The following is a 13,047-nucleotide window of genomic DNA, read 5'->3' as shown; positions in this document are numbered from 1 at the left end:
CAAGCCAAAAATCTGATGGTTACATTAATCAAAAGACAGGATTATACCTGCCCACACCTCCCATACTCCTCTCTCTTCAGGTATCATGGCTATCCTAGCCCTCCTCATACCTTTAGATGTTCTCCTGTATTCTTTTTGTATTCCTCTTCTAGGACTTTCCACATTTCTTCCCATCCCCATTTGCAGAATTCACAGGGGAAATCCATATGGCCCTCCATCCTTCCTATCTATCTTGTATAAGTCATTCCTTATCATACCCTTTATCACCTCTGCAATGACCTTGTCTCAGTTTGCCATCTGATGTATACCTTCTATATTCTTTCCCCAGTTACAGTCCAAGAGTTCTTTCCCTTCACTGTGTGCGTAAATACCCCTGTAGTATTCCTTAAATCTTTCCCTGATTAACTCAGCTTCTTCCTTTTCTAAATATTATTCATCTTCTCCTCTTATTATCTGGACCTCCCTCTGCCTGCTTTTCTGCTGTTTCCCTTTTGCCTCCCCCATTACCTACTAGTAGTTCCTCTAGTACCATTGTTGATTTTTTTTGTTAATAATTTTACTCTCTAATGCCATTCTTATTGCTTTTTCTCTGGTCATTAGCATTTCCCACCTACCTTCATTTCTTCTTTTTTCCTTCTGTACCACCGCCATCTCTTTCTCAAACTCCTTTAACCCCCTTCTTTCTTCCATTCTCTTCTTTTCTTCGGCTCTCATCAGTTGCACCCTCCTCCTGACAGTCATCATGATCTCATCTTAACAGCATGCTTCCAGTTTGTCTCCTCCATTCATATTGTCCTGTACTGACTCCTTTACTAATCCCTGTGGTGCCTCCTTGGACTTCTTCCACGTAGAGCTTGGCCACCTCTGGCCCCTTCCCATTGTTTTCTGTTCGTACACACTTACCTTAAGTCTCACTGCTGCATGATCTGATATGTAGCTCTCCTGTATTTGGAGCTATTCCTTTATTTCCATTAGGCTGCTATTCTCCAAGACCTTGTCTAACCTACTTGCCTGAACTAAAACGTTTCAGGTGCAGGTGCATAATTCCCTCCTCCTATGCAAGTCTTCTTTCAGTTCTATGCTGACATTGTAGTCCTCCCCCCAATTATTTATATTCCATCTCTTCTTGTCTGGGCCTAGTTAGTGCAAAAAAAAGCTCCTGTGGAACCAGTCTTCATTCCTGTTTGGTGCATTCCCAATGTCCAGTGTGCAGCTTAAACCATCTCCTGACAGATGATCCAGCTATCTGGCTTTTTATTAATTTCTCTGTGGTTGTCTGAAGTCTCCCCAGAAATGCAATTGCTACTCCCTTCTTTCCTCCCCCTGCCTTGTTGTCCATGTCTCCTTCTGGGTAGTCATAACACATCACCCCACACCCCAGTTTTCAACTGTGCTTGTTGTACTAGAACAATGTCTCCTTCCCTTCATCCTCTTGAAATTCTCCTGTATTCTCCTTCTGAAAGGATTTGACAACCTCACAATACTTAATGTAGTCATCTGTATTTTCCTTGTCGTTTTTACCTACCCCTCCACAACTTCCCCCCATTGCTTTCATCTGCCATAACCCTTCCTCTGGGTATGCCCTCCGAGCTGAACATTCTGTTCTTTGGCAGTTGCCTGTGCTTGGACCCCTCTTCCTCCACGGCCTCGGGAGCCTCACATATGCATAGGTATGTCCTGGACTTGGGTCTTTTAAGACTTTATTTTGTTCTCCTACAACTCTCTCTCACAATAACATAGTAAATGGCAACACAGTACTGATATCACAATTTTTTTTATACTATAGCATTCCAATTCATTAGTCTCTCCTTCACCATTTCATGGTCTGGTGCTCTAGTTTCATGCATTATAGTCTAACATCGTTTTCTTTCTATGCCCGTACCGCATCACTTCTCTTTTATCTCACATTTGTTTACATGTCATTCTTTATCTTACTTTTCCTGTTTTCCTCATGCATTAATTTTCATAACATCCAGTTGTTACATCAGCAATAATTACTCATTTGGTCTTAGGCATAAATATCAAACTTATATTTATTGCAGTTTATTGTACATCATTAAATAGTTATGAAAAATATATTGCTTAACTTGGAGGCATGCACCTATTCCCCCTTAACTGTATTACCCATCATTGTGCCAGAAATTTCTTCAAGTCCTCCCTTTGTTTGTAAAATTTTGATATGGTGTACCCCGAGGGGCACAGTTCACAAGGTTAATATAGCCTCCCGACTTTGCCCACAGTCACCTGACTTTCTGTGTCCATTCTTTCCACTTATTCTCATTTTCTGCAGTCAGGTTCACTCCTTATGTACTTCTGCCTTCCATCTCTTTGACTCGGTCGTCCATTAAAAAGGTTTCTACCCGGCTTGTTTAGTCCATTTTTCCAGTTCAGTTCTGAGTTGCTCAAACCATCAAGCACATTGTGCACCCATCTCCTTTGAGTACTCCCTTGTCTGTGTCTAAATCTCCCTTGACAGAGGCTTCATAACGTTATGTCCATTTGCTGTAAGTCTTATTTCCTCTTCCACTGTCTTGTCTCTTTTCTCACCTCCTTGTAGTTGCTTTTGTGATTTGCTTATTTCCTGCTCATCTCTTTTACTAACAGGTTTCCCTCTACACTTCCTGCTTTTTCCTTCTTCCCTGCAGGTGTTTTGGCATCTGATGTTGTATGCCCTCCGTGTTTCTAAATCCTCTTTCATGTCTAAGGCTGTATTTCCAGTCCATGTCTCACAGGCAATTCAGATTTTTACTACCTGTATTGTTTAAACAAAATTATCTCAGACAGCTAAACCTTGAACTTCCTCCATATTGTGTAACCTGAACCATTCCACTTCATATTGCACTTTCAAAATTGCAGTTTAGTTGCTGTTCCACTTATTCTTACTTTGTTTAATACCTCCAACACAGCTTTCCTTCTCCTATACAGTATTTTATGAGTAATCCTTGATCAACTTTACAAATATCCCAGCAAATGGGTCTTTCTGCTTACCTTATAATTTTGTTTTTTTTACAACAAAGGAATGGAAGTGTGCCAAAATATGTCTAGGCCTGCTTTCTGTTGCTGCTTGTTACAGTCTCACCCTGTGAATTCTATTAGCACCTTTTGATTTCCTGATAGCATGAATCTCTCATGTAATAGCTGCATGAATCTCTCATGTAATAGCTGAATTACAAACTGCCCAGTTCACTGTCACCCACACTCTCTTGTATTCTAGTTATCCTGATGTTATTCCTTCTTCAGCAATGTTCAAGATTATCCATCTTTTCTCCTGCCTTTTTATTATTTCTTTTAGTGCTTGTCCTCTGTGGATCTGCTCCTGCAGCTCAGCTTTAATTGCTGCTTTATCTTCTTCCAGACCTTGCACCTTTCCTTGTAGCCTTTCCATTTCAATCTGTTGTTGCCCTGTTATAGGTTTTAAGGAACTCACATCCTAGCATACTATGATTATCTTTTCAAATAGTATGTACATTGCTCCTCTCTATCTGTATCTTTAAAACAGTGATCTGTTCCTCCTTTTGTTTTTGTTGACTCATTTCTTAGCGGGTTGTTTTTTCCCCCTTGGAAAACTATTTCTACCCAAATTTCTGCACAACTTGTCCAACGCCTTTGGTTTAAGCAGCCATCTTGGATGGGCACTGTAAAGCCAACCTCTACCCTGTAATTACATTTTCACATTCTTGTATAACTGCTGTAGTTACCAACAGAATATCTGGAGTCAGTCTTTGTGTACATCCAACAAAAAGGTCACAAATTTTATTTTCCTAACACAGACAAGCACACATACTGAAGATCAACTTACATATGTTTAGTTCACCTACTGCAAGTTTTACAAAACTTAGATAAAACATATCAGTCACATTCTGATTAACACAAACAGTGACATATTTATATATAAACCTCCCAGCCACCACAGTGGATTCTGATTTATAACTGTTATGGTGATGCTGCTCTTTTTAAAATAGGTAGGAAGGCTTTTGCAAAGGCACCAGGAGAATAAAATGTCCTTTTTATGTGTGGAAAAAAGTATTGTACTTTTAACTATATGAAATGAGGGCGAGTGGAAGGCTTATTAGAATGAAGCACAAGATAAATCACTTTCATCTGACAAGTGGCGCAAATGTTTAGCGCCTTCTGTTGCATCCTGAGATATCTTACAGGGAACACTTTTGACTAGTTACTACTACCTGGTTCTGAGAGCCTTCTGATGCTTCTGATAACAGTCCTATTAATTGTACTATACATGTCTGTTACACAAAAAGAATTGATGGCTTTTTTTTTTTTTTTTTTTTTTATGCAAAAGCGTTCAAGGACTGGCTAGAGATGGAGTGAGACGTAGACAAACATGTGGAGATAACTGGTGCTGGTAGGATACTGATACCTTTCAATAATACAAACGGTCTCTTGGTATCTTGCACATTAAATGCAAAGCAGTTTTGTGTGCTGCATATGAATACAGTATATGCAGTTTTATTTTTTTTTTCACTTTTTATGTTTTACACATGGTTTCTCAACCCTGCAACAAGCATTTGTTTTTTAATACCTAAAATACTAGGTACTCTATGCAAGAATAATTGCGGAGCACACAGTGAGGGGTCTGTGTTCAGCCGTTGAACAGAAAAAACAAATGGTATTACATCAAAATGGCATTCAGCGAAATTCCTATACCCCCCAAACCCCCCACTAATTATATATACCAACTCCCGAGATTGCACTACAGTGGGGAAAGGGCAAATTTCCTGATCCCTACTGTGATGCAATCTTACTCGAATGGCTCAATGAACAGCATGCTCGATGAGAGGTCGTTCAATGCTTTTTCCATTCGATGGATGAACATAGACCTCACAGTGACAGTTTTTCCTTCTAGACTTGGAAGGGTCAGAAGAGTCTGTCAACTGTATCTGAATGGTCCTTGGTGATTCTGGTCATTGTACAGATCTTAAAACAGGTTTAGCTCAGTGTCGGTAAAAGAGAGTTAACAGTGATGAATGAAGATGGCAGTTTTATTACACAGATTTTTTTTTGCTGTACCCATATTAAATAGTTTCTACACAAAAGGAATGGGAAATAAGGAAATGACCGTCTCAAGCAGAGGGAGAAATGATGCCAGTGTGAGCATTTGCAGGTACTACCACATGATTAGAGTGATGATGGAAGGTGTGGTACACCTGGGATGGTTGGAAATATTGGAAGCAGGAAGCAACGTTGAGGTATTGATGACATATCTGGAAGTAGCAGACAAAATTGGGAATAAGATACAGTACCTTGGGGACCCTCTAATCAAAGGTGCCATCTGTCAAGCAATATGTTTATATACCACAAACCGCCAAGTTAAAGATTCAGCACACAGAGAAATTTAGTAGTATTACGCGGTATCAGCTATTTCCTTTCCATTGTAGTGGGATTTTGGTGTGTGCTGTTGTGATGTGGCGAGCAATTAGTGCGGCTTTTGGTGTCTACAAGTCATTCATTGAGGGGGAGGTGTAATCTGCAGGAAATCCATTTGGATGCTACTAGTAATACTCCCCTCAAAATAATTCCTATGTTCTGGGACCAAAAGTGGGTAATTTGGGTAGAGGATGAGGTTTCAGATGGATGGGAGAAGTTCTAAAAGAGAGAGTGGAAATTGTGCCCGACTCACACCAGGGAAATTGGATGGAATAATAAGGAAAACATAAAAGAAGTGATCTGTGTTTGCAGAATGGGTTAAAAGCTACATTACTGAACATTGGGAGAGGAGAAGAAAGGAGAGAGACAGTAAATTGAAAAAAGAATGGTTAGGAGAATTCTTGAGCAGGAAGGATTGAAGGAGGGAAGGAGAAGGTAAGAAAATGGTGATGAGGCAACCTTTTTATAAGGCACAGCAGGTGAAGGAAATGGGAAAAGGCAGGGATCTACATGGGCAGTAATTTAAAGGAGGAAGTAAGGTGCCTACTAAGGACTGAGCAACTGTACACAGCGAATAAGATATATCCATCAATAATGTGTAAAAAAGTAGAACAACATGAACAGCCATATTACTGTTAATGAAGCTGAGGTATGTGCATCCATTATCACTGATGGTAGACAGTGAAAGCAAAAATAATTAAAGCCAAATCAAGGCTTCTGACAAACTACTCTGACACTGATAACTCCCTTACAATATCTGGAGTTAACTCCAATGAGTCTTCCTCTAGATTTACACAAAAAAACAACAGAAGTAAATTCCATCCCCTCTCTACTATTGCTCTCATCTCCATACTTACACCAACCTAACACTATACGTACCCAAAAAGCACTTCTACTCAGGCAGGAGTCAGCTGAAAACAAGACCATAAATGACTTGACTCCAACTTATGATCACAGACTAACACCCAAGTGAAAGCCTATGAATGAAGGCATTCATCAGACATGCATTCCTTCAGGCTCATGGACTTGGAAGCTGGCTACAGCAGTTAATCATCTGACTCCAGACATAATCATACTCGCTTCTACAGATGCGAGAGCAAGCAACTGCAAAACAAAAAATCTCACAATGTACTGCCCCCTAACAGTATACAACAAATACTCATGGTTATAAGAGTATCACACAGATCCAGGTTTGAGTCTCCCAGTTTCAATCTGCATACTGTCAGACTGAGTACATTTTTCAAGCAGAATAAAATATTCCAGGTCATCCATACAAAGAGGTGTGGCTAGCAGATGTTGCTCAACTAATAAATAAAGTAAAACCAGATTAAGAATCTTTGAGCACCTGTCTGATGGATATGGAAAAGAGAGACAATCCACTTTGCCTGACAGTGCTGGAAAGGAACACCACTTTCCTGGTAGCTCTACAAACAACCTGACCTGCTGTAGCTTCTCAAATAAAAACACAGCTCCTCTGCACTGCATAGTGGAAGCAGTTATACTAACCACTGTAATGTGCTACAGTGGGAGGTGATGAAGTCTTGTGCTGAAGAGTACAACTTACTCCAGTGTTTCTTATCACTTCCATTTTACAAATGAAAATGAAATTTATAGAATTTCATTTTAAGAATTTGCCCACATTACAGTACACTAAATGGTTATGTCAGCAGTGTGAAGGCACCATCACTGATATGCAGTTTCCATTAAACAGTTCATATTGGACACTGCAGTGGTGCAACGGTAGTGTTGTTACCTCACAGCAAGAGGCTCTCCGATTTGATTCTCGGCTAGAGTGCCTTCTGTGCCGAGTCTGCATGTCCTCGCCACGTTCGTGTGGGTTTTCTCCTGGTGCTCCTGTTTCCTCTCACATTACAAAGACATATCTGGATTGTTTCTCCCTGAGCCTCCGTTGAAAATTGCCTTCATTCCAAGTCGGACATTCCAAGCCAACAAATGTTAAATAAAATAAAATAAATAAATAAATATTTATTAAAAAAAAAAATCAGCTACCGTCTTCTGTCACTACAGTTTTCCACTTTATACTAAGCTATAAAAAATGTAGCTACTTTCATATGCTTTCTGCAAATTCTTTTAAAACAGGTAATTTTTAAACATTTTTAGAAAAGCATCTGTAAACAAGAACACCTGATATTTCAAAACTGAAATCAAGGGTGTTACACTGACTACCACCAACATTTCCTACCTGCGTCTCAGCTTCTAAGATTCGCAGTCTCCGGTTTGCAGAGGAAAGTAGGGTTTCCAGCTCAAGCTGAAGAGTGTCGAGCTCCTCAATGCCAATTCCATCATCTTCAGAACGACTCTGCACAGCTGTATACCGTGGACACAATTTCTGATGGTCTACTGACTTGAAGTCATGGAACTGCAGTGGGCAGTCCTTTAAGTCGCTCATCCTTCACAAGAAAGGGGGGGGGAGGTAAGCACTTATCTGTAGTAAAAGAAGAAGAAATATTAAAGATATAATTACATTTGCCAACCTGTGATACTCAGCAAACTTCTATTTCATTATATCTACCAGCTATGCTGACAAACTAGGTCCAGGAATACACTTTGGTGGGCCCATAAAGTCATGAAGGACATACTGCTCAACAGCACTTTCCTATCGATGTAGGCAGCATTCACAAACACACAAATAAGAGTACATGAAAGACTACAAGGAGAGGATAACCTGCCTGAAAAGTGAACTTAAAGCAGTTCCCATCTCTCAAAGACGTAAAGAATAAGCATTAATCTATCAAATAGAAAAAAAAATATTTACACAACTCAATGTGGGTTTAAAATATCCAAGTAAATAGTCACTAGGCCCTGACAAAGGCAAGTATAAAATGTTAATAAAATGCGTAAGAAAAAAAAAACAGCACTAAAGCCAAACCAATTAACAGAAGATGATTTATTCAGAAATGTCAAAGATCACACACTTACATTCACAGGAAGCTTTCAAAAACAGAAAACACCTTGAGGAAATGTGAAGTAACAACCATGACTCAATATTTCCTAAAAAATACAGGAAATTTCCAAAGGCAAATATTTTTCTATATGGAAAGTACAGATGTGTAAGTAAATTTACCATAACAGTAGATGTTCAAATGATCACTGCTGCATTAGCCAAAGCTATACAGGTTATATGCTGCATATGATATAACAGACAGTCAGCGTCAGGGCAACTTTCATGCGCCCAAAGCATTAGTCAGCTCGAGATGAAATTACTAAAAAAGACAGGCATAGGAACTAAGCCCTTCAGAGTTTTCATATCAACTGAGGAAGGAATGCAAAGCTCTGGCAGGACATCACCACGAAACAAAAAAATACAAAGTCCACACCCTAGCATAAAAAACACACCAAAAACTAAGACGAATGGAGGCAGGGAGTGGCTATGGCAGAAGTGATCATTTGAACATCTACTGTTATGGTAAGCTTACTTATGCAACTGCACTATGTTGTTCATACTGATCACTGCCGCAGGAGCCTAAGCTATATGGGTAGATTACAACAACTTAGAACAACTGGGAGGTGGAAGGCGGAAGGGTCCAGGAGCCCCTGGAGAATGAGGCTAGAAATGCCAGTCCTAGACTTGAAAAGGAATACAGTTTACAGTGCTTTTTAAGATGTATGCACAGAGGAGCAAGTTGTTGGTTCTAGAATACTTCGAGTTCACCCCTTTTCAAAAAACAACCAAGGTCCTGGTAGTGTATGCCTTGATCCTGCCTTGAATAATTTTTATTGTGGTGGGAAAAACAAAAAAGTAAAAAACCTGCTTTGATGAAGGTTCTCCCTTTTTACCTTCACAAGAAATAGACAACAATCAGAAGTTCTGAAAGATTTTGTTCTGTCAAGACAGTAACAGAATTGTCTGTGGACATTCAAGGTGTAAAGTATCCTTTCTCCCTAATTTTTTATGTTCTGAAAAGAAAACAGGAACATGGATAGTTTGGCTTAAAGTGAACTGGGATACACTAAGCATAAAAGGATTAGTTCTCAAAGAAACCCTGTCTTTGTGAAATATGAGATAAGGCTGAACCACTATAAGAGCTTGTAACTTGGATACTTTTCTTGCAGAGGTCAGAGCAATCAGCAAAACTACTTTCCATGTTAAGAACCTCGAGTCAGCCAGATAATCTAGTTTAAATACAGCACGTTATCTTCTCTAACACAAAATTAAGATCCAAGGAGGAGTTAACCAGTTCTCTGAGAGGCTTCTCATGTAGCACCCCTTTCAAAAACATTTTCACATGAGAATGCAGGGGGGATCCATGGGCAGACATGCTGAAATGGACGGCAAATGAACCTTGAAAGATGAATAAGATAGATCATAGTATAGTAACTCGCACAAATATTGTAAAACCAAAGAAACACTAGCCCGAAAGGAGTGCTGCTTGTTTTGTTGGCACCAACTAGAATACCTTTTCTAATTGCTTATATACGATTTTCTAGTAGCAAGCTTTTTTGCCTCCATTAGTCCTGCTGTATGCCCTTAGAAAACAGGTGACTAAAAGTTGTAAAGACCCAATCATCTAGGCAGTCAGTTGTAGGAGGATCAGGATGCAGCAAATAGCCAGTGTGTGAGTACATCCAGTCTGTGAGCAAGCTTGTGGTAATTGCCCCAGGCCAATTCCAAAAGAAGGGAGAACCACTACTGCCTAGGCTAGAAGAGAAATGCCACAATGATCTTTGGGAATTCCTTCTGAATCTTCAGAAGTATGCTAGATATCAGTGGGAAAGGGTGGAAAGCATATAGAAAATTTCTGTCCAAGGAAAAGAAAAAGAAAATACATCCGTCTTCTAGACTTACTTGCACGGAGTCCTGGAAAATACTTTTGCCAGTTGATTGTTTAGAGGAGAGGCAGAAAAGCCTGCCTGAGGAATTCCTCACAGATGGATCTAATCTTGGAAGAACCCCTGTCCCAGTTTCCATTCAAGGTCTGCCTTGGTGCTGCTCAGCTCGTCAGCCACACAATTTTACAGAATGTAAAATGCCTGTAGAGTGAGATTGTGTATATATCCCCATGCTAATATGGCTAGTCTGCAAAGGGCGCAAGATCTGGATCCCTCTTGCTTACCACATCACAGATGTAACTACCGAAGAGGTCTTGGGGACCACAGACAATTGACATTTGACAGCCTTTATAAGAGCTAGCATCTCGTTTATGCTTACGTGCTTTTGTCTGTCTTCTTCCAGCGTCCTTGCATTTCTATTCTCCTTGACACTGTTCTCACTCTGTTGTGACCGACTGCTTTGGAGCAGGAAAGGAGGACGACAGACCTGGATTCAGGGATACTTGATATCAAGTGACTTCTCTTTCTTCAAATTCCAGTTTTGGGGTTTGTCAAGTTAATGGGTGTTGATTCTGAAAACAGAGAGACTTAAGATAACATTGCATCCATCTCAAATGGAATCTTGCAAGAGGTATTATGAGAATCTTGAATGCCATGAGGCCTACAATCCTGAGGTATTACTTCACTGTGACAGAACTGTGACAGAAGTTTGAGTGGAAACCAAATATGTGACTACAGAAACTTAAGAGTTACTAAAAAAAAAAAAAAAAACTGAAAACAGAACAAGAGGTTAACAGACTGTGAAGGGATAACCATCAGAACTCGAACTTTTCGAAACTGCTTGAGAAGGGAGATATCTAGGCCTGGTCTCCACAAAGCTTTTTTCTTTGGTACCAGAAAAATTCTTAAATAAAAACCCTTCCCTGTCAGGAAACAAGAAACAAGCTTTACTACACCCTGAGCCAGCAGATGCTGAGTACTGGGGGAATAAAGAAGTTTTGATCTGGTGGATCAGGAAGAATACCCTAAAAAGGAGGAAGGGACTCCCAGTGCCATCTGGGTCACTCTCCCATCTGTACGCCTGATAAATCACTTCCAGAAACCATTTGTCTGAGATTATCTGTTGCCACAGAGAGAAATGGAGAGCCTGATTTTGGGGAAGACTTGGAGGAATGACAGGGTGGAAAAGGGGGGAAATTACAATTTGCAGATAGTCATTCAGACTTGGACTATCCTTGTTTCTGGAAGGCTTTCTTCTTTTTTGGAACATCCTTTACATTGTTTTTGAACATCTGCTTGCCAGAAATTTGCCGAGTCTGCTTTTTTGTTTTTTTATAAAATGATCCTGAGTTAAGGATGAAACTTTTATCAAACCTGAAGAAGGAAGGCTGTCCAACTTGAATCACCCACTGAATCAGTTTTCCTCTCTATCACAGTTTCAAGACCTCAATAGCAGGGTGTCTAAATAACCATCCTATCGGGGGGATTCAACATTTCACTTTTAGCATCTTCAGGTAAATTTTGAGAATTTAACTATGCAGTACTTCTCATTGCATACCCAGTAGCTGGTACCATAGAAGGGCATCAGCTGAGTCATAAGAGCAACTAATGTTTGGCTACTTATGAAACAGAAACAGTAAGACCATTTACAAAGGACTTACCTGCAGAAGGAAACACGTCCATAGGAAGCAAGCAAAAAACCTTAAGACATGAGTTTAGCAATTAGGAATCCTAAAAATAAGTGGCAGAGGAATATACTCTTCCCATATCAAAAGCTTTTCCATCCTTGCCCAAAGAGAGAGATTAGTATTTTCCAAATATTTAGCTGCAGAAGGATTTGCCAAAGGAAGTTAACTACTGGATCAGATCTGGGGATAGAAAATTTGTAAGACTGGCTGTCAGACCTAGAACAGGCTGTAATAAAACCATTTCCCAAGACTGGAAGAACAGTAGTAGGCTGGGGAAATCACAATTACAACAAATAATTTTTTTTCCAAAGAAACTAAAACACTGTTTTGCTTCCACTGAAACAACTGGTTCTCCCACGCCCAGCAAAGGTACTCCAAACAGCTGCAAAAGAATGTCTAACCTCTGGTCCATGGAGGCTGAGGGGACTACACCAGGGAAATCCAAGGAAGACTATGAATGGTCTGAGGAACCTGAAATGACAACTGAAGTCATCTACCTGTGACTGAATAAAAGAAGATGCCTGCTAAAGAAAGGCTGTTTGGAAATGTTTTGTGACTAAAGGAAAGGGTAAGCTCTTCCATAGTAAAGCCAAGAAAGAAGCCCGAAACCCACGCAGTGATGGCAGCATCAGTACAATACACCTGCTCCAACCCTTAAAAATAATTTAAAATATTATCAATAAAAATTATAGTAAAATCTATTTATTGTCACTTGACTATCCAAAAAGGAGTTCTTGAATTTAAAGTGTTGTTTTACTCATAAAATTAAATGTGGAATGTTTTTTCTCCCTGAAGAGCAGTTCTTTACCCAGCAATGGAGAAATATTAGCAGAACATCAGTCCCTGAATGGCTGCGAAAGAAGTGCTCTTTGTTGGCAGAAAAGCTCTAAAGAGCTTTGTGCCTAGACTGCTGATTTTCTCCTGCATAGCCTATCTACTATCTGGATGCTTGGAAGCAGTCCTTAAACTCTGGAAGCTGGCCGACCACAATACCCTAGGCAGGATGCAACCCATATAGCTAAGGCTACTGCACCAGTGATCAAATGATGAGCATTTACAATAAATACAAACCTGTAAAACAGAATCACTTCAAAGCTGACAAAGATGGATAATCTATACTGCAAAAACTTTTTTTTCTCTTATCACATTGCAAACTGTTAAAGGGCTTGGTCATATAAACAAA

The 13,047-nt window shown here is 39.8% G+C and overlaps 1 protein-coding gene across 1 annotated transcript in view; it reads right to left on the bottom strand.

Moving 5' to 3' along the window:
• LOC122806135 (transcriptional adapter 3-like) overlaps nucleotides 1-13,047 on the bottom strand; it is a 164,328-nt gene that overhangs the window by 83,916 nt on the left and 67,365 nt on the right. Inside the window, exon 2 of the mRNA XM_044076372.1 lies at nucleotides 7,589-7,831. Within this exon, the coding sequence (XP_043932307.1) occupies nucleotides 7,589-7,795 (207 nt within the window). The 5' untranslated portion in view covers nucleotides 7,796-7,831. The remainder of the gene's footprint in view (nucleotides 1-7,588; nucleotides 7,832-13,047) is intronic.

The sequence above is a fragment of the Protopterus annectens genome, chromosome 7.part0 (genome assembly GCF_019279795.1).
Source record: "Protopterus annectens isolate FY-2018-M chromosome 7.part0, PAN1.0, whole genome shotgun sequence".
NCBI lineage: Eukaryota > Metazoa > Chordata > Ceratodontiformes > Protopteridae > Protopterus > Protopterus annectens.
Note: the sequence above shows the minus strand (reverse complement) of the source record. Positions and strands in the feature narration are given on the sequence as shown.